General features: G+C 52.3%; 1 protein-coding gene across 4 annotated transcripts in view; it reads right to left on the reverse strand.

Moving 5' to 3' along the window:
• The window catches only part of RPTOR (regulatory associated protein of MTOR complex 1), a 2,822,438-nt gene that overhangs the window by 2,385,979 nt on the left and 409,422 nt on the right, over positions 1–27,037 (reverse strand). For all 4 annotated transcript variants that reach the window (XM_069655181.1, XM_069655184.1, XM_069655182.1 and 1 more), the window contains exon 3: positions 14,879–14,961. In XM_069655181.1, coding sequence (XP_069511282.1) covers positions 14,879–14,961 — 83 coding nt within the window. The remainder of the gene's footprint in view (positions 1–14,878; positions 14,962–27,037) is intronic.

The following is a 27,037-nucleotide window of genomic DNA, read 5'->3' on the forward strand; positions in this document are numbered from 1 at the left end:
CGCTTCAAAGTGGTGCTAATAAAGCTATCATCCAGATGTTACAAATCCTTCTAAATAATGCTTTAAGATCGGCATTAGGTATAAATAAAAGAGAACACATCTCCGCCATCAGCAGGCAATATAAATGGCTTTCTACCCACAACAAAAGTTTGCTAAATGTTGCCTCCCCGACACACAAAGCGCTAAATAATGTTGCCCCAAGCTACCTCTCAGACAGACTAAAGAGAAGAATGAGCCTCAGGCCAACTAGAGCTGGTAATGCCAACTGCCTGGTGGTACCGAGATACAGACTTACCAAGGTTGGAGGCTACAGCTTCCCTGTGAAGGCCACTAAACTTTGGATCTCCTTGCCTCACAAGCTTAGAGCTTACCTACCTTACTTACACTTCAGAAAAAACATTAACCTGCTCAACGCCACTGAGCACTAACCCGCTCTCCACCCGTACCATTCAGCCCTAGCCCTCCTCTACCGAGACTGCTCTCTCTAGGACCTGCTTGTATATAATTATATCTGTTAATAGTTCAGTTTGTACTCCGACTTGTAAATACAAATGTACTCCTTTTGGATGACTGTAATAACTTGACTCTCTGCAACCTATTTGCAACCATGTAAACTGTGCATTTCCTTACTGCTGCGTCCTGTTACCTTCGGGTTAGGCGCACATTAAAAATAAACAAAAACAAATGTCTATATCTGCACATATCAACATGACAACCAAGACAACTTGCACTTCGCCCAGTGCTTCTACGTTAGTCCACACCTCTAACAGATCACAAAGCTCCAAAAAGCAGTGAAAAACAGCAGGTGGTGTGCCGCACAATAATTAAATAACATAAATAATTGATCCCGGGAGGATAGCTCAGCGGAGGCGTGCGCGTCTTGGAAGCAAGACGACACGAAGCAACAACAGGTTCGATCCCCGGGTCCGCGCTTAGAAACCTGTGGGTGTTTAAGCGCGTTATAAATACGTAACCAAGACAAAAAAAAAACACAATTACGCAACTAAGAAAAACAAACAATTCCTGTAACAGCGCCTCGATGACTGCGGGCTGTGTGAGCGCTTTATAAATGTAAAATAAATAAAATAAATAAATAACAGTGAATATCAAAGGAGGAAATGGACACTGGTTCTGCCACAGTCAGAATATCTGGCGCACTGACTGGCTAGTTAGATTTTATATCAACCCGTTAAATCAAGTGTTACAGGACGGGGTGGTAAGCCAGTACAACAATAGTTCAATTGTAGGGGACGGTCTCAGGGGTCAACAACAAAGGGACAACATTTTAAATACTGCAAAGGATGCCAATTTGTGCCGCAAAGTCCCATAGAAATTAAACGATTTGCCCAGGATCACGCACTTTGGCACACACACAAATCTCACAGTAAAGTAATGTGACAATATATAAATCCTAATAGAACCATATTAATCCAAAAGCATATAATGTGGCTTTAATTCCACAACAAACAATTGTTTCAAGGTGCCACAAGACAAAAAAGGGGGAAGGGAGAGACGAGAGAAGGTAAAATTACGGTCCTACTTGGCCTTGTGACATTCAGATTGCGCAAGTGCAGAACAAAAGTGCGAGAGGTGCTGCGGGGTGGGCGCCGGGCTGCGCAAAAAAAGAATGTTCTCAGGTGGGAAAAGGCAGAAGGGGAGAAGTGCTAAGGGGAGGCCAGAGGGCAAGTGCCAGGGAAGGCAGGCAAGTGCAAGGAAGGGGGTTGGGGTGAACTGGGTGGACGTCTGGGACCCTGTAGTACTTGGAGGGAACCAGGCAGCCATTGTTAGGAAAGATGTCCATTTATGTGTAATTTACCCTCCAGTTGTGAACCCCCCCCAACTTTTTTGTTTTGTCTGACCATCCTAGCCTGACCTTTACCAATGGAACCCAGCCTTCTGCTGTACTCCACTGGGCTTTTGCTCATCTTGTTAAGGGGAGACTGACATGCCCTTCAGACTGTCAGTACTGGGAGACTTTGTTCCCCTTAGCCTTTCACTTTGTTAACATTTCTTAGTAACATTTTATCAGTGCACGATGTACCTTCCCCAGTGCGTTGGGGTCTCATTTTTAAGGCCCTAGACACCATCAAAGGAGTTTTGGTGAATGTACAAATGTGCCCAAGACGGAGCTGGTGGCAGCATTTACCTTTAAAGCATTTTTGACTCTTTTCAATGGATGCAGCCATTTATTTATTGGTAATTTGTTTGGCGTTCATACAATTAGCAAAACTGTTTCAAAGCGCCCACAGGGTGGGGTCACGGGAGGTAGACAATGAATTACAACAAAGATAAATAACTTAATTAATAGTACAAACAAATAGTGAGACTGAGGGAGGGGAGACAAACCTAACTATGTCTTGTGAGTGTTCAGAATATGCAAGGGAAGCGGGAAGGGATAGGTGCTGTGGAGCTTACGGAGACATGCTCTGGCTGAAGTGCTAAGAAGAGAAGAACGTTAAGTGCAACCTCCCATGGGGAGGGTGAGCCAAGTAAGTGCAGGAAACAGACAGTGGCCGATATGAGAGATTTGGGAGGGTCCGGGCCCAGAGGATACATAAGGGCCCTGCGCATCAGTCACATTACTATATTATTAGCAGGGAAGAGAGGAGGAGAAGGGAGAGGTAAAGAGAAATGTCTTGAGGATTTTCCACAACTTAAGGAGGTCCTGCTCAAAACGCAGAGGAAGATGGAGGCTGTTCCAAAGGAGGGAGCTCACTCAGGAAAGTGATCGACCACCAGCTCTCCGTTTAGCAAACCCCTACACACACAGGGAGTTGGTAACAGAGGAACGCAGAGGGGAGTATACTAGAGAATCCTCTAGAGAATACTCTAGAAGTGGAGTATTTAGTCAGGAAGTGCTGAAGAGAGCGTGGTCCCCGGCCCCAGATAGCCTTGTGGACGATAGAGGGATTTGCATATGCTGAGACCGGGAGCCAGTAAAGGCTCTGTAGGGCAGGAGAGGTGCAGTCCCTGGGCGTGAGGCCAAGGATAAGTATTGCTGCCCTATTCTGGGTTAGCTGGAGGGGTCGCAGGGTGGACGCAGGAAGATTGAGGAGGCTATTGCAATAGTCTAAATGATTTTGAAAAAGGTTCAGTCTGTCGCAACTATAGCGAGTTACCTTAGTTTTGGGATAATTGTATGATGTTTTCTTGCTTGGATTATTGGTTTGCTGCATGTGGAGCTTGAGACATTGCGACTGACCAATGCCAGAGAAACATGTAGAGGAAAAAAAAACACAGACTCCACTTGTGTGCTCCAAATATCATTTACATTCAAAAAAGAGAAGGGAATTACTTCATTCCTTATTGTTACACTTCTTTCAATGATAAGTTTATGAAGGCTATGTTCATTGTGCTCAAAAAAGATAAGTGAATTACTCCATTCCTTATTTTTGCACTTATTTCATTTACAGATTCATGAAAGCTATGTTCAAGAGATGTATAGGCTTTGTTTACATACACTTCTGTTGTCGATAATATTGAAGAGGATGCATACAGTTCTTTTGTTGATTGTTTGGGCTGGCACCCTCTTTGAATTAGCACCCTCGGCACGTGTTTCCCCATGCTTTGTTGTGCATGGTTCTTCAGGAGGGAAGTGCTTGTGTTTAAAGAAGACACTGTTAGGATTGCCAATAGTGCAATTGTGATGAAGGGAAAAAAGATGGGGGGGGGGCAAGAGAAATAGCCGTGTATTTAGATTGCCCTTGATACACTTTATATTAGAGGCTTTATGTTTGGAATACACATGGTCACTTACTTGTGCTTTACTTCATTATCTGATTATACTTGACTTTGGTCTTGAATGTTTACATCGTCTGGTGTTGCTGCTTTAGCATTGTACCGTGTGATCTCTGTAAAGTAACGAGACCGTTTAAGAGTTGGTGACCAGCCTTTAAGTAATACTACTTTGTATCCATTGTTCTAAATCTTAGTGCCTGCAAAGTTTTATTTGTCTGATTAGATAATATTTTATAGAGACTGTATTGTAAAATCTTTGCAAAATAATCAGGGGTTTACTATACTGGTAAGTTAAGTGGGTTAGTAAACATTAATTAGCCAAAGTGTACCTTCAGGCTTACCTGAAATGTAGTGTGCTTCGTTGTTATACGTTGATGGCTTTATTTTGGCCAGATGCATCGGATACGATTGTCCGATGCATCTCCCAAAATGGCTGCTCTAAGTAGCATGTCAGGAGCATCGCGAAGCAACGTGATGACGTCACGACACTCCGGGCGCGTCGCATGTAGCCCGGTCGCCATTTCGGATCGAGAAAAAGGCTAAACTGACATAATTTGGAGAATTCACTGCGTTTCCATAGTGACAGAATTCTATGGGACGTTGGTCTATAGTTTTCCTGATCCGTGTCAATGCTTGTGCATTGTAACTTGTGGCATTAGTGGAGGGACCATGGTAATGTGTTGGTTGACGTATTCGGTTAAAAAATTGACGTCTAATGATAAACGTTTTACAAATCCTCGTGCCAGGTCAATGTTATGTAGGTCTAGATGCACATTAACATTCACATTTGTTAATCAAAAAATAGATCAATATTCTCATTTGTAGGTCAGACTGTACATAAATATTCGTTTGTGTCCCATATTTTCTGATATAATTTTCGTAATTCCTAATACCAAATCTGAGATGCACATGAACATTCTAAGTCATAATATACATTCCTGTTTGTCTATTGATAGAAGGTTCTTGATTGTCCATTGGGTCTATATAAAATGGCCCATTTCTGTGTCGAAATTTAAGCCATTGTTGCAGCAGTCTAGGATGCATATCCATTTTGCTTCGTGTTGGAGTTTTTTCTCCCAGTTTCCTCCTCTTTGGCTGATACTCAATTGTTCAATGCCAAAAAATCTTATCCCATTTGTGTCACTTTCTGGGTGTTCCAGTGCAAAATGTTTCCCTAGTGGGTACGTATCTCTGTTTCTGATGGCACGTAGATGTTCTGAAATTCTGATTTTTAGAGGCCTTACTGCGCTGCCCATGTAGAACGTTAGGCATATGCACGTGATTGCATATACGATATAGTTTGTATTGCAATTCATGAAGTCCATGATTTTATGTATTTGCCATTTGGTAAGTTGATTTCTTTTTTGTTATTATCCGCAAATTTGCAGTAGTTACATTGGCCACACTTAAAAAAACCTTTAAGTTTGTCTAGTGACCATAATTGTGTTTTCCATTTAGATAGTCCTCCTTGTATGAAATGTGATGGGCATAAGATTTGTTTTAGGTTCCTGGCTTTCCGGTAAGTGATCATTGGGTGATCCTCAATGGATTTCTCGGTCGGTATCTAGTGTGAGTATGCTCCAATGTTTGTGTAGGATCTTCCTCAGGATTTGTTGTCTGTACTGTAGGTAGTTACAAATCTTTGTGTTCACTCGTTTTTCTGTTCGTCCATGTTTGTTCTGCAGAAGGTCTTTTCGATCACATTGTTTTGCTTTGGCTTCAGCTTGTTTCAATTGCTTGTGCTTATATCCTCTTTTTAGAAATTTAGTAGTTGCTGTCTCCATATGTTTGTTCATTTCTTTGTCTTGAGTGCAGTTACATTTTATTCTGATGAATTCTCCGTATGGTATATTTTTGATTGTGTGTGGTGGATGGTTGCTGAGGGCATGAAGAATGCGGTTTCCTGCAGTTGGTTTTGTGTAGAGTGTTTGTATTTTTTGATTTTCAATATAGAGTTCCAAGTCAAGGAAATGGATATGGTTATTGCTTTCTTCCATTGTAAGTTTTAAAAATTGTTATTGTTGAGATATTTGTGATAGTCTAGCAGGGTTGCTTGGTTTCCATTCCATATTACCAGAATATCATCAATGTACCTGCCCCAAAATACAATGTTGTTGTCTTCGGGAAAAGCTTTGTGACTCCAAGCATGTTTGAGTTCAAAACTGCCCATGTATAAATTTGCGTAAGATGGTGCAATAGTCTAGCCTGGAGAGAACCAGAGCACGAGTAACATCGAATCTCAGGGGAAGGTGAGGAAGGGTAGAGTTCCTTTGAGAAAGAAGAGCTCAAAGTTGGGACTTCTTGACAATGTCCTGAATATGAGGGATGAAGGAGAGGGAGGGATCGAAGATGACTCAGATTCCTGGCTACAAAGGAGGAGGCAGAGGGGGAGCCCATGGAGGAAGGCAAGTGTGAGGGGAAGAAATAGGGTGCAGCGGACCCAAAAGGGAGAATTTCTGTTTTGCTGGCACTGAGGCAGAGGTCATTAGCAGTGCACCAGGATTGGATGGCAGAGAGGCAGTCAGGGATGAAGAAAGGTGCAAGGGCACCAATAGGAAGTTTGAAGACTAGTTGTGTGTCAGCGTAGCACTGGAAGTTAGGTGAGAAGAAGGAAATGAGGTGTGCCAGCAGAGAAAGGTATATGTTAAAGAGCCAGGGCGACAGAATGGAGCCCTGGGGGGCGCCACAAGTCGAGAAGGAAGTAGGGGAGGAGAAAAGGCCCAGAATGGTGCTGGAGGAACGGTCAGTAAGAAATGAGGTGAGCCAGTCCAGTGCCCGTTCTGAGATACCAAGGGTATCATGGAGCCTTTGAGGATTGAATGGTTCACTGTGTCAAATGCCGAAGAGAGATCAAGGAGGATGAGGACAGTAGGGAAGTTGGAGTCAAGGGATGCGAGCAGTTCTTCCTAGATGTTCAGAAGAGCAGTTTCCGTGCCTCTGGATGCTCGGAATCCAGACTAGTGGTCATGTAGACCGCCAACAAGTTTGGTATGAGAGTTGAGTTGAGGGAGGGCCAACCTCAAGCAATTTCCCCAGGAAGGGGCTGATGGAATTGGGTTGGTAGTTGGCTGGGCAGGAAGGGCTAGCAGAGAGTTAAGGAGGGGGGAAAACAAGAGCGTGCTTCAGGGAGCATGGAAAAGAACCAGTAGCAAAGGAGTGGTTGCAGAGATCAGCAAGAGCAGGGATGAAAGAGGAGAGGATGTCCTTGATGGTTCTGGAAGAGCATGGAGCAACCTGTTTGGAAGAGACCTTCATGGAGTTGACGACTCTGGTGACTTCAAGGGAGACAGGGAAGACAGGAGAGAAAGAGGAGGGCAGGTGGGAGAGGGGGGGAGGGTCGAGTTGGAAGAGTGCGTGGGAAGGCTGTTGAGTATTTCTTGGGTTTTGGAAATGAAGTGAGAGGCGAGTGATTTGCATAGGGCCTGGCAAGGAGTAGAGGCAGAAGATACTGCGGATGGGTTGGCAAGTTCCCTGCATATTTTGAAGAGTTCAACCCTGTTGTTGGAAGTATTGGACACTCGTATCTGACTGTGGGCTCTTTCTGGCACGGATGGAGTCTGTAGTGTCTCTGGGTCAGGCGGCAGGCCAGTTTGTCAGAAGGTGCACCAGAAGTTTGCCACTTCCTTACTGCAGCCCTGCACCTACTTTTTGGTCTGCAAGTCGTACCAGATGCTTTCGATTGGAGGCATGTTTCAGGCAGATCCTCATGACTAGGGCAAGAATGTCAAAGGTGCTGGCAATGGTCAGATAGAGGTTGCAGAGGGCAGAATCCGTGGTAGAGTGTGTTGGGTGGGCGTGGGGGAATAAGGTGGAAGAGAAGGCAGCAGCTGTCACGCATTTCATCGGACAGATGTTCGCAAGGTTGGCAGAGCTATATGAGGAGTTGTCACACGGCCATATGGAGCCAGATGAGTAGAGAGGAGGGAGTGGTCAGACCAGGCGAGGAGAGTGAGGTTGGAGTGGATGATGGTGTCTAGCGTGTGTCTAGTGTGTGTCTAGTGTGTGTCTAGTGTGTGTCTAGCAGAATGGGTAGGGCCAGAGGGCAGAAAGGAGAGGGATAGGAAGGAAGAAAAAGTTCAGTGAACAGGGCATGGTTGAAAAATTAAAGTTACTCACCGTAAAGACTAGAGTAATCCTAGTCCTTAGTAGGGATGTAACGGTATTACGGTATACCGTTAAAGATACCGTGAACCACTTAATTGAACAATAATAACCGTCACATTGTTTATACCGGTATACCGTTCATACCGTTAAGTGTGCTTTTCAATCTGATTTGGAAAGGCTGCAGTAAGCAAGTTCTGCGCAGTCTTGGTCTTGCACTGTTGGATGTGCCGTCTGCCAAGTAGTTTCAGTTTGAGCAGTTTTTAATGCCATTCCATAAACCACACACGTGCCTGACACAAAATCAACATGTTAGCAATAGGAAGAATAAATACAGTGCCAAGATGGAAAGTGGTTTACTTTTTTTTATTTACATTTTTTTTAAAGCGCTCACACAGCCCCAGGGCATCGAGGCGCTGTTAAAGAAATTGGTTTTGTTTGTTTTGTTGCGTAATTGTTTTTGTCTTAGTTGCGTATTTATAACATGCTTAAACACCCAGAGGTTTCTAAGCGCGGACCCAGGGATCGAACCTGTGTTGCTTCGTGTCGTCTTGCTTCCAAGGCACGCACGTTGCCGCTGAGCTATCCTCCCGGGACTTTGGGTTGGCGGCTTTGGGGTTTATATATTTATAATGGATAATGTTTTCTAAACATATGACAATGGCGGATTTCCCTGGTTCTATCATTGAATTTACATATAATAAGTCACACTGCGAAATTTAATCATCTCTGTGGGTATTCCCTGCTGCCATACCAAAGGGTAACATGTCCGTGATTACTGAACACCTTTTGACCCAGAAGTAAACTAAAGGCTGTAGCGTAAAGAGAGAGTGCATGTGCGTGTGTATGCGCACAAGCGTATACTACCATCAGACTCCATTGATCTGTGGCATGCAGATTATCAATATGGCAACATGTTCATCTTCACCAGTAGCCAGTGGGGGAGCTAAAAGCCTAAATGACCACTTAAGAAAAGCTATTCAGTTTGATTTGCCAGTCGCAGCAGGGCCCCACCTCCCCCTCCTCTCCACACGTGCGTTTGTGTTTGGTGCAAGCAAGGGGTGGCATTTCAGTGGAAAGTAAAAGCCCAATTCTGGCCCTGGGTGCATGGTTTTGTTTGTGATGATAAATCTGACAATTTATGACCTTTTAGGAAATATTTGTTAAGATTAGTTAACTCCACCTGCTATACCGCGATAACCATGATATACCGTCATTTGGCAAGAAGGTTATTGTACCGTCATAAAACTAATACCGTGACACCCCTAGTCCTTAGTCCCCTTTCCTCCATCCTTATGGGCGTCCCGAACAACCTTTGGCAGTGGAAATTTCGCTTCCCCTTTAAATTTAGTATAAACACACGGGGGCGCAGCCTCGGGCATGGGAATGCCCCACTGAGGCACCACCCTCCGGCACCTCACCTCAGTCCCCTTTGAACACATAGGACACTTCGATACCCAACTTCGCCTATCACATATTAGCCATTGGCATACTAGCAGGGGAAGGCAGGTGGGACATATGGAAAAGGGGACAAACGACTAGAAGTACTCTGGTCACTACAGTGAGTCACTATAATTACTCATACATCCCATCCCCTCTCCTCTCCTCCATTCTTGTGGGCGATTCCACCGAACAAGAACATAGGGTCGAGCTGTGATAACCTGCCTCATATTGAGGATGATGCAAAAAGGTTCTTCAGAACCGCCTGACCAAACTCAGCATTGTGCCTGAGCTGGTGTCCAGTGATTAGTGCTTACAGAAGTCTGACATAGTGGCCCAAGTAGCTGCCTTGCTGATAACATCCAAAGAAGGTGGTCTCTTAAACTCGACAGTCGTAGCCTTGGCTCTGACCGCATGGGCATGAATCCCCTCAAGAACAAGTCTGCACATGGCCGTGTATGCCTCTGAAATGGCATGGACCATCCAACGGGCGATGAAGCCTTGGAAACGTGAGAGCCCCCAGAAGCCACCAACAATGACTCAGCGTTCCTGAAGGATTTCTTCTGAGAGAGATAAAACTTGAGGGCCCTCTTGAGGTCCAAGGAATGCAGGGCCTCCTCTGCTTCCAAGAACACCATGAAGCAGATCTCTTGATTCAGATTAAATGGATAGACCACCTTGGGCAAGAGGTTTGTGCATCTGTATGCAAGACGACCTTGTCATTGTGAAAAGTTTTGAAGGGCTGCACAAGGACAACGCCTGCGGCTCACTAACCCTGCACGCAGAAGGGAGAACCACCAGTAAAACCGTCACCAAGCGGATGTCCACAGAGGCCATCGGTTAGAAAGGCTTGCGCTGCAAAGCTGCCAGAACCACATTGAGGTCCAAGACCTGGTGCAGCCTATGCACTGGCGCAAAAAGCTGGGACAACCACCTTACGGTGGGCCCTAACCAGCAGTTTGTCCACAGAAAACATGCACAGGGGGATTCTTGTAAGCCCCAATGGCTGCCAAATAAGTGCAGCAAGTATCCACCTGCACTCTAAAATGATCAAGGTGCGCTGAAAAAGCCAGTACATCATCCAGAGGACAGTTGACAGGGTCCAGACCCTTGTCATGAGCGCAATGACGGAACCCAGTCCATTTACTCTTAATAGTGGGACAGAGTTGAGGGCTTTGTGGCCTGCTGAATGATGTCCCAGTTGTCATCTGAAAAGTGAGCATGTTGGAGCTTCAGATGGTCAGGACCAGGCCACCAGCCCCAGCTTGGTCGGGTCTGGATGGTCCACTGCCCGCCTGGCTGCGTCAGGGATCCCCTGCTGGAGATTGGAAGGTGGACTGGACCCTGGGAGCACAACTAAAGCAGATCTGAAAACCAGGCTCTTGAAGGCCTGTGGGGGGCAATAATGAGGGGGCTGCAAACCACTGAAGCCCATAACTTGCAGAGGGTCCGCTGGAGCAGAGGGGTGGGCAGGAACGCATAACACCTGCAGCCGTGCCAACACGGCTGCAGGTGGTATCTGGAAGGCATCTCCCAGAGACACCCCAACTCTGTCATGACCATGAAGCAAACTGGGGGCACTTGGGATTTAGAGGACGCAAACAAATCCAGGTCCGCAAACCCCCAACGCTGGAATAGGGGCAACAAGGAGTTGGTGCGTAACTCCCACTTGTAGGTATTGAACCCCAAGCGGTTCCGCTAGTCCGCTTATGCATTGCTTACCCTGGGAGGTGGACTGGTGAAGTCCAAATTCCTTCAGTCAGGGCCCATTCCCAGATTGAAACCACCTCTATGCAGAGGAGGCAGGGGAGAAATGGGTGTCACCCTTCTTGTTCAGGTAAAACATCATACCACAGTTGTCAGTCCTGACCAGAACAGACCTCTCCCTGATGAAGGCCAAAAATTGCCTTGAGGGCCAGGCGCACTGCCCTCAGCTCAATCAGATTGAAAGAAGTCAACAGGCCTAGAATATGATGGAACGACCATGCCAAGGTGGTCGTGTTGGCCCGGAATTGCCCCACCGACCTTGTGGACGGACCAAAGCCTCTCGGGCGTAGGTAACGTTCGCTGAACAGAGGTGTTCCAACGCACCCCTTTGAAGGCCAGGTCCTGAGATGGGCACAACCGACTTCCTCTGGTAGACGGAGAACCCCAGCTGATGAAGGATATGTGCCGATCTCTGGCTGATGTGCACCAACCCTTTGGGTGACCCCGCCCTCACCAGCCAGTTGTCCAAATAAGGGTACAGATGATGTCCCTCCAAGCAGAGAAGCCCCACCACTGTGTTCACCTTCGTGATGAGACAAGGGGCAGAGTTCAGGCCGAAGGGCAGCCCCGTGTACTGAAGGTGGTGCAACAATCGTGAACCACAGAAATTTCCAATGTGGTTGGTAAATGGGTAGAGGCAGGTACGCATCCTTGAGGTCCAGGGAACACATCCAGTCCCCTGCACACCGATTCAGCTGTGTGTGCAAGAGTACCTTGAAGCGTTCCAGCGGTAAAGACAGATTTAGAAATGACAAGTCTAGGGCAACCCACACGTGTGCCTTGTTCTTGGGTGCTGAAAAAAGTCTGGAATAGTTGCCCGGCGCCCCCGTCTACAAGAGGAACCGGTTCCATCGCCTGCATCTCCAAAAGCGAAATGACATCCTGTAAAAGAGCCGGGGACACGATCTGAGGAAGAGGTGGAGAGGATGGTAGAGACAAAGGAAGAGGAAGACTGAAGCCCATGTAAACTACAGATAGGATCCACGGGTTGCTAAAAAGATGCTTCCAGTAGTCCTGGAAAAGATCCAAACAGCCCCTCACAGACGAGTTGCGTTACCCGACTTTGACATCACTGCTTCTTGGTGTCCAAGGCAGCAGCAGAGGAGGGAGAGCTGAAAAACGTGCACACGGTTCACTGCTGCTTCCACCTGTTGTCGCTGGGTGACTGGTCAGGCCTCCGTGTACCGCGGCCCTGGAACCCCTTGAAGACAGAGAAAGCACAGGGCTTAAACTTGGCCCTGCCCTCAGATTGAGGGAAGGCTTTCTGACCAGGTTTCGTCAGGATGGCCAAGGACATTGTGGTTTGGGTGGAGGTTTTCTTCTTTGTCATCTGTTGATGAATGAAAAAAGTCCACGCCCTCGAAGGAAAGATCCAGGATCCGCTCCTGCACGTCAGATGAAAACCTAGTGGCGTGCATCCAGGCTGTCCTTCACATCTCAAACCCAAGGTACAGCCCTCTGCTGGCTGGGTCGATGTGCGTGACTGAAAACTCCATGAGATCCTGTGCAATAGCCCGGGCATCTGTCAGACCAGCTTTGAAGGAGGCTTGCTTGTCCAAAAGGTGGGCGGTCAAAAATTCCCCAAGCTCCCACCACAGCTTCTGGTTAGCTGCAGCCAAGAGGGCGTCGGTGTTGGATTGCCGCAGACGCAATCCTGAGATGGAATAACAGCGCTTTCCCGAAAACTCAAGGACTTTGTTCACAGTGAAAAGACAACGGGAAGTGGCTACTGTGGAAGACGACAATGAAGGCAATGGTTTAGAATACAAGGATGCCGCAGCCACCACTGAAGAATGAGACAGCGGGTGGGAGGCGAGGAGTATTGTCTCCCTGTCCATCAGCCTGAACCTGCTGTCCAACTTCATGTTCATCTGGGCGTTGGCCGTGGACTTCTTCCAAACCTTTCGCGGCACCTGCAGGACATCCTTCTGGAGAGGGATGCCACACGGGATTGTGGTGTGCTAACCCAAGACCTCTGCTAGCACTCCTGACTCCTGTGGGGCTTCCTCGAGCAGAGGGACCCCCAAGAACCCAGCCAGGCCCTGAAGGTGGTCATGAAAGGCCTTAATGGTCCTGCCCTCTTTTCTACGGGCTGAGGGTATTCCAGGCAGTGGGACTCAGGTCCGGCGTCGAAGAGAGGTCCAACGACTGCTGAGCGGGATGCGTTGGTGGCACAGGAGGTGGTGGAGGGGTCTGAACAACCGGTAGGGCCTAGACTGTGGAGGGAACGGCACTGGAACTGGCAGCGCTGGAGGAACGGGACGAGTACCCAGAGGAGGGGCCGGGGGTAGATGTATCCCCGAGGAGACCAGATGCCTGTAACATACAATCTGCTGCCGCTTCCGGCAGGAAGGGGACATGGGTCCTTATGCAAAGCCCATTCAAAGGGCAAAAGCACGGGCGGGCCAGAGTTGGATCCAAGATGGCTGCCAGCCTGGCAGGCTCAGCCACGTGCCTCTCCGCCATTTTGAAGCCCTGCGCCACACCCTGAGTGGGAGGGCGCGAAGGCCCTGAGAGGCATCGACATGGGAGGATATAGTTTGGGTCCTACACCAGAAGCGTAAGCGTCGACCCCAGAGATCACTCTGGTAGGCGCTGAGCCCTCAGCCGGCTGGCCAGTAGTCTGAACGCCCTGACTCACGACCTCGTAGCAAGCTCCGGTAGGCTGGACGCCCTTGGCGCCTGTGCCGGTAGTTGTGCTGGATTGAGACTAAGACAAACTCTCTGAGGTGGCACTCTATGATCCCCTTCCCCTTGAGGTTGAAGAAGAGGACAAACTTGATTGCTCTTCCGGGGACAGCATGGTAGGGTCCAGAGCCCCACAGCTTGGGAGCCGGTAGCCTGGATGACTCAGGTCTGCCCCCAGAGCACCTGCAAGAGCCCCCGGGCCACTCGGCTTGGAAGCCGGTAGCCTTAGAGGCCTCAGGCCTGCCAGATTCTGAACCCAAGAACCCCCATCCACGGGAATCCCGGGGAAGGAGTTGCTGCGCTGTGGAGCCGTGCTTAACAGAGCGACGAACTTGTCTTGACAAGAGTTCCTCGGGACAAAGTCCTTAAGGTGAGGAGGATGAGAAGTTTGCAAGATCGCCCTCTACCACATCAACCGATTCATAAATGTCCTGTGACCGAGAGTGCTGCAAGCAGAACTTGTGTCCTAACGGTAGTCGGGCACCAAAAACCCAAGACAGAGTGCATGGGCATCCGAGGCTGGGAACAAGTGGTTGCAAGAGGTACATCTCGTGAATCCTCCTGCAGCCAACATGCGGTGGGGGGTTGGCGTGGGCAGATGAGGCACCAAAGGGAAGTTAAATAAGATTGAAAAACAAAACGGAATGCCCGCTGAAAGCTAAAAAGTCTCAGCACTGGCTGCCAGGTCCGACACCGTACATGCGGAAAAAGTGACTGCACAGAGGCGGGGCCTCGGCAGAGTATTCCCACGCTCGAGGTCGCGCCCCCACAGTATACTAAATTTAAAGGGGAAGCTCAATGTTTTGCTGCCAAAGGTTCTGGTACCGTCCCCATGTTGGGGGATGCCCACATGGATTGAGGAAAGGGGACTGGACGTATAAGTACAAAGACAGTGCAAAAACATAACTGCCCGGAGCTGGAAAAAAATGAACAACCAGGAAACCTTCTCCCAGGAACTGCTCTTCTGATGAGACAGCAGGTTGGGATTGTCGCACTGTGGCGAGCTGCCCAGACTACCCCCCATGCCGAGAAAGCTATTGGCACGACTTCCTCGGCCAGGTGAATGACATTGAAAAAACACACAATGAAAGTCAGAGGCACAGCTGGATGCGATCTACAGTGCTTTCTTACAGAGAGGACTTACCCGAGGCTGCCAGTTCTCATATTGCTTCTGTAGGTTGGCACCAATAGTCTCTAGTGCTTTCTGAGGGCCCATCGACAGAGGATCTGAGGAAGAGAAGAGACGTTTCAGCTGTTGTGCAAGATCTACACAAGGACTATTAAAAATGTAATCCAACTTTACAATGGGCACACATACAGTGTTGGCACGATGGGGAGTGATAAAGTCTTCCATCTTCCAGGGCCTAAAAGGCTTTATTAGCAGTGCCAGCCTTAGGGCAGGGCCACCTGAGCAACCGCCCTGGGCGCCATGCCATTCGCTCCCCCCCACCCCCCAACCTTGCACAGTGGGTGAAGGCGCCCTATTAAATGAAAATGCGTGCCCCAGCTCTCCATGAGAGCTGGGTGCATTTTATCACAATAGGGTGTGGCTGTCAAATGAGCATGGGGCAGGCTTTAAAAGGCAGCCCCATGCTAGTTCGACAGCCACATCTCTATTGAAGCGATGAACTCCTCCTTCCATGCAGGGAGTTAATCACTTAAATAAAACGTTGCCGCTAATTTTGCAGAAACACTATTTAATTTGGTGCCCCCTGCCCTCCTCGCTCCCCCAGTAGCACAGGGGAAAGGAAAGCGCTTGTGGGTTGAACGCCCTTGGGGACCGTAGTCCTGGTCAGTCGAGAGAGTAGGGTAGTATAGGGTGGTTGGGTGCACTCAATGTGTGTGCAGCTAGTGTGATTTGCCCGATGGTGGCTGCATCCTAACACCAGGTGTGGTGGTAGTGAGAGATCACTCAAATGTGTGCAGTCAGGTGGTTGGTCTCAGAGACTGCATTCTGGAAGCAGTAGACCTGTTGGGACGTTTATGTTTCCGTTTATTCCAATCTTCAGAGCCCTGTAGAAGGCTTATTGACCAACACCAGACTGGAAAGGAGAAATTACTCACCATCATGATCTTTCTATGGATTCTGCTCCTGCAGATTCCTCATCTTCCACAGGAGAAGGCTAATCAGCCATTAACATTAACAGATTCATCCCAACAGGGTGATCCCCCATAACGATGATTGAAAAAAAAGTGTGTTTTTTTTTCTTCAAAGAATGAGACAGAAGCGGTCATCCAAGAGCCATCACCAGATGCCTTCTAGTTTGGACATAAGTGACAACCCACAGAACTTTGAGTGGGGATGGATGGGAGAGACGATTAGGAATCTCCGGAGAGAAGAATCCATAGAAAGATCATTATGGTGGGTAATTTCTCCTTTAATGGATTGTTTTTCTCCCACAGATTCTTCATCTTGATAGACTCCCAAAGCAGTTAGGATAATTGAGGAGGGCAGAAATATTTAAACCAATAGATTGTGTAGAACCGCCTTACCAAATCTTGCATCAGCTCCCTGTGCAACATCCAAGGCATAGTGCTTGGTGAATGTATGTAAGGATGACCAAGTGGCTGCTCGTCATATATTCCGGCTGTAAAGGCTGAAACCCTTCTGTTTGAATGAGCCCCGATGCCCGCTGGAAGCTCATTCCTGTGCTTTTGGTGTATCGGCACATGGCAATAAGCGTCCAGCAGGTCTATAGACACCAGCCAGTCCTGAAATTCGAGAGCATGGAGAATTTCTCTCAACATAACCACATCCTGAATGTGTCTTTCCTCAGGAACTTGTATAGAGCACTGAGGTCCAGAATGGGATGGAGACCTCCTCCCTTCTTGGGTATCAGGAAATACCAGGAATACCAACCTGATACTCTCTCTTGAGAGTTACCTCTTCCACGGCACCATTTGACAACAGGGCTCTCAGTTCTTCCTGAAGCTCCTGTCCCGGTTTGATTGGGGGACGGGGGGTCTGTCCGATCTCTTTGGCAAGGGCAGGCAGACAATAACCCCACCAAATCAACTGCAGGGCACAGGCGTCTGGGGTCATCTCCTGCCACCGGGGCAAATGCCCTGCCAACCGTCCACCAACCAGTGCATTGTGGTAAGGGAAATCAAAGTGTCTTAGAGGGCGCGGGCGTCTCCGCTGCTGTTGCTGCTTGTTGGCCTCTAGAGGCACCTCTGTCCCTTTCCAGACGTGAGAAGTGCCTCTGCCATTGCGTGGCTTGCAGGAGCTGCGCCTTTCTGCCATAAGATACGTAATGCCTATAGCCCCTGCCTCGGGAGACACAGCTGAAGGCAGGTTTGGCCGACTGCGTTGCTAGGCCCTGTGATTAGGCAGCCAACTTGAAATCCTTAAACTTGTACAAGGACTCGTCAGTTTTCTGACTGAAACGTATGTCTCCCTCAAAGGGCATGTACAGCAACCTATACTGATCACCGTACAGGTTTACAATGACTGCTTGGCTACCTCCTTCCCATCCTCCACCAGCTGTAAAAATCCATCCTGCATGGCCCCCTCAGGGATGTATTTCAGCAGTATGTTCCACAGCTTTCCATAAGCCGAAGGAATACTTTGCGCACCCACAGGCAATATTTGCGGCTTTGAGCGCCATGCTGCTAGAGGTGAACACCTTCCTGGCCAATGCATCCGTTTTCTTCCCCTCTGTCCGTAGGCAGATTGGAGGTGGATGCCGCTGGCCTGGTGGGAATATTATAATTTACTCACCGTAGTGACCAACATACTCCTAGTCCATAGTCCCCTTTCCTCCATACTGTATGGGCGTCCCTCGCTAGGGATAGGAAACAGAACCTTTTCCACCAGAAGAAAATCTTCCCCTTTAAATTTAGAGCCGCACAGGGGCGCAGCCCTGGGAGCATGCGCTCCCCTGACACCGCGCACCTGCACCACTCCTCTGTCCCCTTTGATACATCGACAATATTAAGATTGCCTAATGCCACAGGTTTTATTAAGGCAGAGGATGGTGGCACGTATGTAAGAAAGGGTACTATGGACTAGGAGTACATTAGTCACTACGGTGAATAACTCATAATTACTCCTAAATCCCATCCCCTTTCCTCTATACTGTATGGGTGATTACAACTGAATGCAGCACCAGGGAGGAGAGTTGCCAAGTTTTTGAAAACTGCCAGGCATCCGACTTGGTGCTGGCATCCAATCAGTAGTGCTTGCAAAAGGCAGAGGGGGTTGCCCACGTAGCCGCTTTGCTGATAGTCTGCCATGGTACGTGTCTTTCAAAAGCTAATGCAGTGGCCTTGGCTCGGATGGCGTGGGCGTGCATGTTTTCTGGCAAAGGTTTGTGCTGCTCTTCGTATGCCTCTTGGATGGCCATAACCATCCACCTTGCTATAGAAGCCTTGGATGCTTGACAACCTGGTTTTGAACCTCTGAATGCGATGAATAGGGTGTGTGATTTACTGAAGCTCTTAGTGCTGTCCAGATAAAATCTTATGGCACGCACAAAATCCAGACAGTGCAATACCTTCTGAGTCTCATCTTTTGGGTCAGCAAAAAACATTGGGAGTACTATCTCCTCGTTTAAGTGAAAGGAGGACATGACCTTAGGGGGAAAAGGCGGGATGCGTTCTGAGCATCACCTTGTCACAGTGAAATGTTGTGTAGGGCTCTGAATCCACCAGGGTCTGATCCTGCGTGCCGATGTAAGGCACACCAGCAGGGGTGTCTTAAAAGGCAACCAGTTTGATGTCCGCGGAAGCCATGGGCTCGAATGGTTTGTGCACCAAGGCGCTGAGCACCACATTAAGCTCCCAGACTGGATGTGAACATTGAATAGGCAGTTATAACCGGTTAGAACCGCCAGGTGTCTCTTAACCACCAGATTGGAGGAAAAGAAAATATTGTACCCAGAGTTGTTGTAGGCCCCTATGACCGCCTGTTACGTCCATCATGTGTCCAGCTGCACTTCTGTATGAGATAGATGCGCTGAGAAGGATAGAACATCATCCAGTAAGCATGTTAATGGAACAATCTTCTTTGATTCTGCCCAGTTACAAAATCTAGTCCACTTGCTCTTGTACTGATGCCTGGTGGAGTCACTTCTAGCCCCCTGTATGATATTCAGGTTATCCCGCGATAGGTGCAGATGCTTCAGGGCAACCTGTTCAGGACACAAGCTGCAAGGGCTAACTTCTGCAGAGCAGGGTGAACCACTGTGCCCCCCTGTTCAGAGAGTAAGTGGGCTGGGCCCACTGGGAGGTGTACCGGGGGTTGATCCGACAGACGGAGGAGTTCTGAGAACCAGGGTCTCACGGGCCACCATGGCGCAATCAAGATGAGCCAGCGGCACCGAGAATCCCCGATTCTGCAGATGACCTTGTGAACCAAAGAAGTGTGGGTGGGGGGCGTACGTGTTAATGTTCCATGGGATCTGCAATGCGCCGCCCAACAAGCCCCTGTCCTGTCCCAGGCACAAGGCAAATTGTGGGTATCTCCTGTTGGAACTGGTGGCAAAGAGGTCCACCTAAGGGTGGCCCCACCTGCCGAAGAGCCCAAGGCAGACGTCTTCGTTCAACTCCCACTTGTAATTGTCCAGCCCCAATCTGCTGAGTCTATCTGCCTCCAGGTTAGCTTCCCCAGGAAGTTGGACCGCTGACAAGTGAATGTTGCTCTACAGTGCCCACTCCCAGATGTCTATCAAAAGCCTGCAGAGAGGTGGGGACCTGGTACCGCCCCGCTTGTTAATACATGCAGGTGGAGCCGTCTGTCTGGATGCAGACCAATTTGCTGCTGATCATGGGGAGCAAGGCCTTGAGAGTAAGACAGATGGCCATCATGTCGAGCCAGTTGATGTGGGCCAGCTGCTCCTGATGAGACCAGATTCCATGGACACTTTGGTTGGCCACGGTAGCCCCCTCCCCCATCCCTCTAGGGACGAGTCTGATCATGGTGAACTAAGATAAACGCTGCTGGAATGGCCTGCCTACCAGCACGTTGTTGGCTGTAACCCACCAGACTAGGTCCTGGTGGAAAAGCTGTAGTATGCGGACTGGCTCCACCTGAGAACCCTTCAAGCTGAGAAATGAAGCTGCAGCCTCCTCATCCTGAGTCTCCTATGCAGTACAGCAAGGGGACATGCCGCCATTATTCCCAGTACCACCAGGCTGAGGTTACTGTTCTGCTAAGGAAATGCCTTGTAGCCCTTTTGATTTCTGCAATCTTGTCAGTTGAGGGCAAGCTCCTCCAGGTCCTTGTATCCCATATAAGACCCAGAAATGTCAGTCTGAGTGGGCAGTAGCTGTGACTTTTTGAGTTTGATGGACAATTCCAGATCATATAGGTTATGCATGAGAGCGTTAGCCGTGTGACGTACTGCCTCCGTAGACTCTGGCTTGACTAGCCAGTCATCGAGATACGGAGAAATGTAGTGGCCTTGTGCCCGGAGCAGAGCTGCCACCACGTTCCTTAGCCTTGTAAAGACCCTCGGGCTGAGTTGAGTCCAAAGAGTAGAACTCTGTATTGAAAGTGAAAATCCATGATCCTGAACCGCAGGAAGGAACGATGGTGTTCCCAAATCGGGACATGCAGGTAGGCATCCTTCAGATCCAGGGAGCACATCCAGTCTCCACCACACAAAGTCTTCGCAATGAAGGCTGGGGTAACCATCTTGGACTTTTGGAGGGAAAGGGAAAGGTTCAAGGAAGAAAGATCCAACACCACTATCAGGCCAGCCCGGTTCTTTGTGTGTGGCGAATATCCAGGAATAGAAGCCCCTGCTTCGCTGAGAAGCTGGGACTTCCTCCACCACCTGGCTCGCTACAATCAAGAGGATTTCCGCCAACAGAATTGCTGCTCCAATCTGCGGGAGCGGAGGGGAGGAAGGAGGAAACGGATGAATCGGTAGCCGGAAGCATGTGGACACTACTGAGGATCCACGAGTTTGCAAACCTTATCCGCCAGGAGTGTACGTGAAGGGCAAGCCTGCCCCCCAGCAGAGACTTGTGTATCCAGGTGGACCCGTCACCACTTCTTTCCGTCTGAGACTGGTGCAGAGGAGGGGACTGGAAAAAACCTTGGTTAGCCGCCTTGTGCTGGTTGTGCTTGAGTTAGATCGGAGAGCTGTCAGGTTGCCTCGAGCGCCTCTCCTGAAGCCCAATAAGCCTCCAAAGGACCGACACTTGTGTGAGGGCTGGCGAGCCTGGCTGTAGGTCTTGGGTGTGGCCTTACTTAAGATAGACAAGGAATTCACAGTCTGGGAGCTATTTTTCTTGTCTAGTTCCACGTCTGTTGTAGAGTGGAACAGGTCTCCCCCCTCAAAGGGCAGGTCGAGGATGCGCTCCTGCACATCTGGTTTGAATATCGTCACCCTGAGCCAAGCCGTCGTTCCTCATGTCGGTGGCAATACATATGGCTCTGCCTGAGGTGTCAGTGTGTCACAGAAGATTGCATTATATCCTGGGCTACAATCATGGCCTCGGCCAACCCTATCTGGCTGTGGGCAGGGAGCTCTGGAAGGAAGTCTGCAATCTCCCACCACAACTTCTGATTAACAGCCGCCAACATGGCGTCAGCCTGACGCAGGTGGAGTGTGGCATTTGAGAAGATCTTTTTACCAAACGCCTCCAAAAGCTTTTCCTCCTTGCCCTGGAGTACCTAAAGTGGACGCAGCTGAGGAAGACTGCAATTTGGAGAATAGTGATGTCACTGCTCTAACAGAGGAGTGTGGCTGGGGGTGCACTGACAATAAGAGGTAATCCCCTTCCGGCAGCCTGTATTTAGCGTCCAGGTGCCTATTGGCGGGCTGGGTGGAGTGTGGCTTGACCCAGCCCTTTCGGCTAGGGATTCCACATCCTTCTGGAGAGGGATACCGGTTCTCATGGCTGGACAAAGTGTAAGTACTTCGGCCAGGACCCCTGCCTCAGGTTGCTCTGCCTGGGGCTGAGGTATGCCTAACTGGCCGGGACATTTCATAGAGGCTTTAGAAGAAAACGTACAATTTGTAAAGAGTAAACTCGAGTTGTGTTACAGATGCCGCGTGCAAGCGCATGGAAAAAAGGAACTGAAACATGGGGCATAGTGACGTGCTATATATACGACGCCTGATGTCACTTCCGGAGCAGACTATCAAGAGCCAGACAAGACGTATCGATAGCTGAGTCGAGGTCCATTATGCCCCTGTCGAAAAGTTTCCGAACAGCAAAGCTGGATGATGGATATCTATCAAGATGAGGAATTTGCGGGAGAAAAGCAATCCATTGAAGGTACATTACTTCCTCAAACATTTGCATCTGTGGCTGAATTAATGACAGGGTAATGCAGCTCAACCCATCTGTTGCTCGGGCGGTTCTTCAGATTTGCAAATTCGTTTTCTATTCAGCGACCACCCATCTCATTTGATACTGATTGGTGGGGTGAACACAAGCCCAACAAATAATGGCAGTTTTACATGTGTGAATGCTCTTCTGCTAATATTTATCCAATTGAAGCTAGGTGGCATCTCACACTGGTTTCCTTGTTGGGATAATCTTACAGCTGGTGGTTTATCAATTTGTGTGGCTACATTCTGTGCTGTGTGTGCAAAAGGGACGAGCGAGCCGGAGTGAGCGAGAAAGAGCGAGGGAAAGGGGAAAGGGGCGAGAAGGCGGGAGGGCCAGAGGGAGGGAGTCAGAAAGGGGGAGGGGGCCAGGGCGAGCACGAGGGGGCCAGGGCAGGCGAGAAAGAGAGAAAAAATAGGGGCCAGGGCGAGCGAGAAAGAGAAAAAATAGGGGCCAGGGCGAGCGAGAAAGAGAAAAAATAGGGGCCAGGGCGAGAGAGAAAAAATAGGGGCCAGGGCGAGCGAGAAAGAGAAAAAATAGGGGCCAGGCGAGCGAGCGAGAGAGAAAATAGGGGCCAGGGCGAGAGAGAGAGAGAGAGAGAGAGAGAGAGAGGGGCCAGGGGGCGAGAGAGAGAGAGAGAGCCAGGGGGAGAGAGAGAGAGAGCAGGGGAGAGAGAGAGAGAGAGAGAGAGAGAGAGCCAGGGGGAGAGAGAGAGAGAGAGAGAGCGAGCCAGGGGGAGAGAGAGCCAGGGGGAGAGAGAGAGAGGGCCATGGCGCGATAGAGACAGAGAGGGGGGGAGGGAGAGAGAGAGGGGGGAGGGAGAGAGAGAGGGCCAGGGGGAGAGAGAGAGAGAGAGAGGGCCAGGGGGAGAGAGAGAGAGAGAGAGAGCCAGGGGGAGAGAGAGAGAGAGAGCCAGGGGAGAGAGAGAGCGAGAGCCAGGGGAGAGAGAGAGAGAGCGAGAGAGAGAGAGAGAGGGAACGGGCGAGCGAAGGCCAGGGCGTGGGCCAGGGTGTGGGCGGGCGAGGGCCAGGGTGTGGGCGGGCGAGGGCCAGGGTGTGGGCGGGCGAGGGCCAGGGTGTGGGCGGGCGAGGGCCAGGGCAGTCGCGGGCATGGGCGTGCGAGGGAGAGGGCCAGGGCGAGAGAGAGAGAGAGAGAGAGGGCCAGAGCGAGCGAGCGAGAGAGAGAGAGAAGAGAGAGAGAGAGAGAGAGAGAGAGAGAGAGAGAGAGAGAGAGAGATAGAGAGAGAGGGGGGCCAGGGCGAGCGAGAGAGAGAGAGAGAGGGCCAGGGCGAGCGAGCGAGAGAGAGGGCCAGGGCGAGAGAGAGAGAGAGAGAGAGAGGGGGGCCAGGGCGAGAGAGAGAGAGAGCGCGAGAGAGGGCCAGGGCGAGCGAGAGAGAGAGAGGGCGAGAGAGAGGGCCAGGGGGGGGCGAGAGAGAGAGGGGGGCGAGAGAGAGAGGGGGGCGAGAGAGAGAGGGGGGCGAGAGAGAGAGGGGGGCGAGAGAGAGAGGGGGGCGAGAGAGGGGGGGGCGAGAGAGGGGGGGGCGAGAGAAGGGGCGAAAAGAAGGGGCGGAGAGAGAAGGGGCGAGAGAGAAGGGGCGAGAGAGAGGGGCGAGAGAGAGGGGCGAGAGAGAGAGAGAGGGGCGCGAGAGGGGGGCGAGAGGGGGGGCGCGCGAGAGAGAGGGGGGCGCGCGAGAGAGAGGGGGGCGCGCGAGAGAGAGGGGGGCGCGCGAGAGAGAGGGGGGCGCGCGAGAGAGAGGGGGGCGCGCGAGAGAGAGGGGGGCGCGCGAGAGAGAGGGGGGCGCGCGAGAGAGAGGGGGGGCGCGCGAGAGAGAGGGGGCGCGCGAGAGAGAGGGGGGCGCGCGAGAGAGAGGGGGGCGCGCGAGAGAGAGGGGGGCGCGCGAGAGAGAGGGGGGCGCGCGAGAGAGAGGGGGCGCGCGAGAGAGAGGGGGCGCGCGAGAGAGAGGGGGCGCGCGAGAGAGAGGGGGGCGCGCGAGAGAGAGGGGGGCGCGCGAGAGAGAGGGGGGCGCGCGAGAGAGAGGGGGGCGCGCGAGAGAGAGGGGGGCGCGCGAGAGAGAGGGGGGCGCGCGAGAGAGAGGGGGGCGCGCGAGAGAGAGAGGGGGGGCGAGAGAGAGAGAGGGGGGGCGAGAGAGAGAGAGAGGGGGGCGAGAGAGAGAGAGAGGGGGGCGAGCGAGAGAGAGGGGGGGCGAGCGAGAGAGAGGGGGGGGCGAGCGAGAGAGAGAGAGGGGGGGCGAGCGAGAGAGAGAGAGGGGGGGCGAGCGAGAGAGAGAGGGGGGCGAGCGAGAGAGAGAGGGGGGCGAGCGAGAGGGGGGAGAGAGAGAGGGGGTGAAAGAGAGGGGTGAAAGAGAGAGGGGTGAAAGAGAGGGGTGCAAGAGAGGGGTGAAAGAGAGAGGGGTGAAAGAGAGGGCGCGCGAGAGAGAGAGGGGCGCGCGAGAGAGAGAGGGGCGCGCGAGAGAGAGAGGGGCGCGCGAGAGAGAGAGGGGCGCGCGAGAGAGAGAGGGGGCGAGAGAGAGGGGCGCGCGAGAGAGAGGGGGCGCGAGAGGAGAGGGGGGCGCGAGAGAGAGGGGGGCGCGAGAGAGAGGGGGGCGCGAGAGAGAAGGGCGAGAGAGAGGGGTGAGAGAGAGAGAGAGGGGCGAGAGAGAGAGAGGGGCGAGAGAGAGAGAGGGGCGAGAGAGAGAGAGGGCGCGAGAGAGAGAGAGGGGCGCGAGAGAGAGGGGCGCGAGAGAGAGAGAGAGGGGCGCGAGAGAGAGAGAGAGGGGCGCGAGAGAGAGAGGGGCGCGAGAGAGAGAGAGGGGCGCGAGAGAGAGAGGGGGCGCGAGAGAGAGAGGGGGCGAGAGAGAGAGGGGGCGAGAGAGAGAGAGGGGGCGAGAGAGAGAGAGAGGGGGCGAGAGAGAGAGAGAGAGGGGGCGAGAGAGAGAGGGGGGGCGCGAGAGAGAGAGATAGAGAGAGGGGGCGCGAGAGAGGGGGCGCGAGAGAGAGATAGAGAGAGGGGGCGCGAGAGAGAGAGAGGGGGCGCGAGAGAGAGGGGGCGCGAGAGAGAGAGATAGAGGGGGGCGAGAGAGAGAGATAGAGAGAGCCTGGGCAAGAGAGAGAGAGGGCCAGGGCGGAGAGAGAGAGAGAGAGAGAGTGAGAGGGCCAGGGCGAGAGAGAGAGGGCCAGGGCGAGAGAGAGAGAGAGAGAGAGAGAGGGCCAGGGCGAGAGAGAGAGAGAGAGAGAGAGGGCCAGGGCGAGAGAGCCAGGGCGAGAGAGAGGGGGGCGAGAGAGAGAGGGGGGCGAGAGAGAGAGGGGGGCGAGAGAGAGAGGGGGGCGAGAGAGAGAGGGGGCGAGAGAGAGAGGGGGGCGAGAGAGAGGGGGGCGAGAGAGAGAGGGGGGCGAGAGAGAGGGGGGCGAGAGAGAGAGGGGGGCGAGAGAGAGGGGGGCGAGAGAGAGAGGGGGGCGAGAGAGAGGGGGGCGAGAGAGAGAGGGGCGAGAGAGAGGGGGCGAGAGAGGGGGGGGCGAGAGAGGGGGGCGAGAGAGGGGGGGCGAGAGAGGGGGGGCGAGAGAGGGGGGGCGAGAGAGAAGGGGCGAGAGAGAGGGGCGAGAGAGAGGGGCGAGAGAGAGGGGCGAGAGAGAGGGGCGAGAGAGAGGGGCGAGAGAGGGGCGAGAGAGAGGGGCGCGAGAGAGGGCGCGCGAGAGAGGGCGCGCGAGAGAGAGGGGGGCGCGAGAGAGAGGGGGGCGCGAGAGAGGGGGGCGCGAGAGAGAGGGGGCGCGAGAGAGAGGGGGGCGCGCGAGAGAGAGGGGGGCGCGCGAGAGAGAGGGGGGCGAGCGAGAGAGAGAGGGGGGGGCGAGCGAGAGAGAGAGGGGGGGCGAGCGAGAGAGAGAGGGGGGCGAGCGAGAGAGAGGGGGGGCGAGCGAGAGAGAGAGAGGGGGGGCGAGCGAGAGAGAGAGAGAGGGGGGCGAGCGAGAGAGAGAGGGGGGGCGAGCGAGAGAGAGAGAGGGGGGGCGAGCGAGAGAGAGAGAGGGGGGCGAGCGAGAGAGAGAGAGGGGGGGCGAGCGAGAGAGAGAGAGGGGGGGCGAGCGAGAGGGGGGAGAGAGAGGGGGTGAAAGAGAGGGGGTGAAAGAGAGGGGTGAAAGAGAGAGGGGTGAAAGAGAGGGGTGAAAGAGAGGGGGCGCGCGAGAGAGGGCGCGCGAGAGAGAGAGGGGGCGTGCGAGAGAGAGAGGGGCGCGCGAGAGAGAGAGGGGCGCGCGAGAGAGAGAGGGGCGCGCGAGAGAGAGGGGCGCGCGAGAGAGAGAGAGGGGCGAGAGAGAGAGAGGGGCGAGAGAGAGAGAGGGGCGAGAGAGAGAGAGAGGGGCGAGAGAGAGAGAGGGGCGAGAGAGAGAGAGAGGGGCGGAGAGAGAGAGGGGCGAGAGAGAGAGAGAGGGGCGAGAGAGAGAGGGGCGCGAGAGAGAGAGAGGGGCGAGAGAGAGGGGCGCGAGAGAGAGAGGGGCGCGAGAGAGAGAGAGGGGCGCGAGAGAGAGAGAGGGGCGCGAGAGAGAGAGAGGGGCGCGAGAGAGAGGGGCGCGAGAGAGAGAGGGGCGAGAGAGAGAGAGGGGGCGAGAGAGAGAGAGGGGGCGAGAGAGAGAGAGGGGCGAGAGAGAGAGGGGGGGCGAGAGAGAGAGGGGGGGCGCGAGAGAGAGAGATAGAGAGAGGGGGCGCGAGAGAGGGGGCGCGAGAGAGAGATAGAGAGAGGGGGCGCGAGAGAGAGAGAGAGGGGGCGCGAGAGAGAGGGGGCGCGAGAGAGAGAGATAGAGGGGGGGCGAGAGAGAGAGATAGAGAGAGCCTGGGCGAGAGAGAGAGAGGGCCAGGGCGAGAGAGAGAGAGAGAGAGAGAGTGAGAGGGCCAGGGGCGAGAGAGAGAGGGCCAGGGCGAGAGAGAGAGAGAGAGAGAGAGAGGGCCAGGGCGAGAGAGAGAGCCAGGGCGAGAGAGAGAGAGAGAGAGAGGGCCAGGCAGAGAGAGAGAGAGGGCCAGAGAGAGAGAGGGC

This window comes from Ambystoma mexicanum, chromosome 3q (assembly GCF_040938575.1).
Source record: "Ambystoma mexicanum isolate Mex_15411 chromosome 3q, UKY_AmexF1_1, whole genome shotgun sequence".
In the NCBI taxonomy this organism is placed as follows: domain Eukaryota; kingdom Metazoa; phylum Chordata; class Amphibia; order Caudata; family Ambystomatidae; genus Ambystoma; species Ambystoma mexicanum.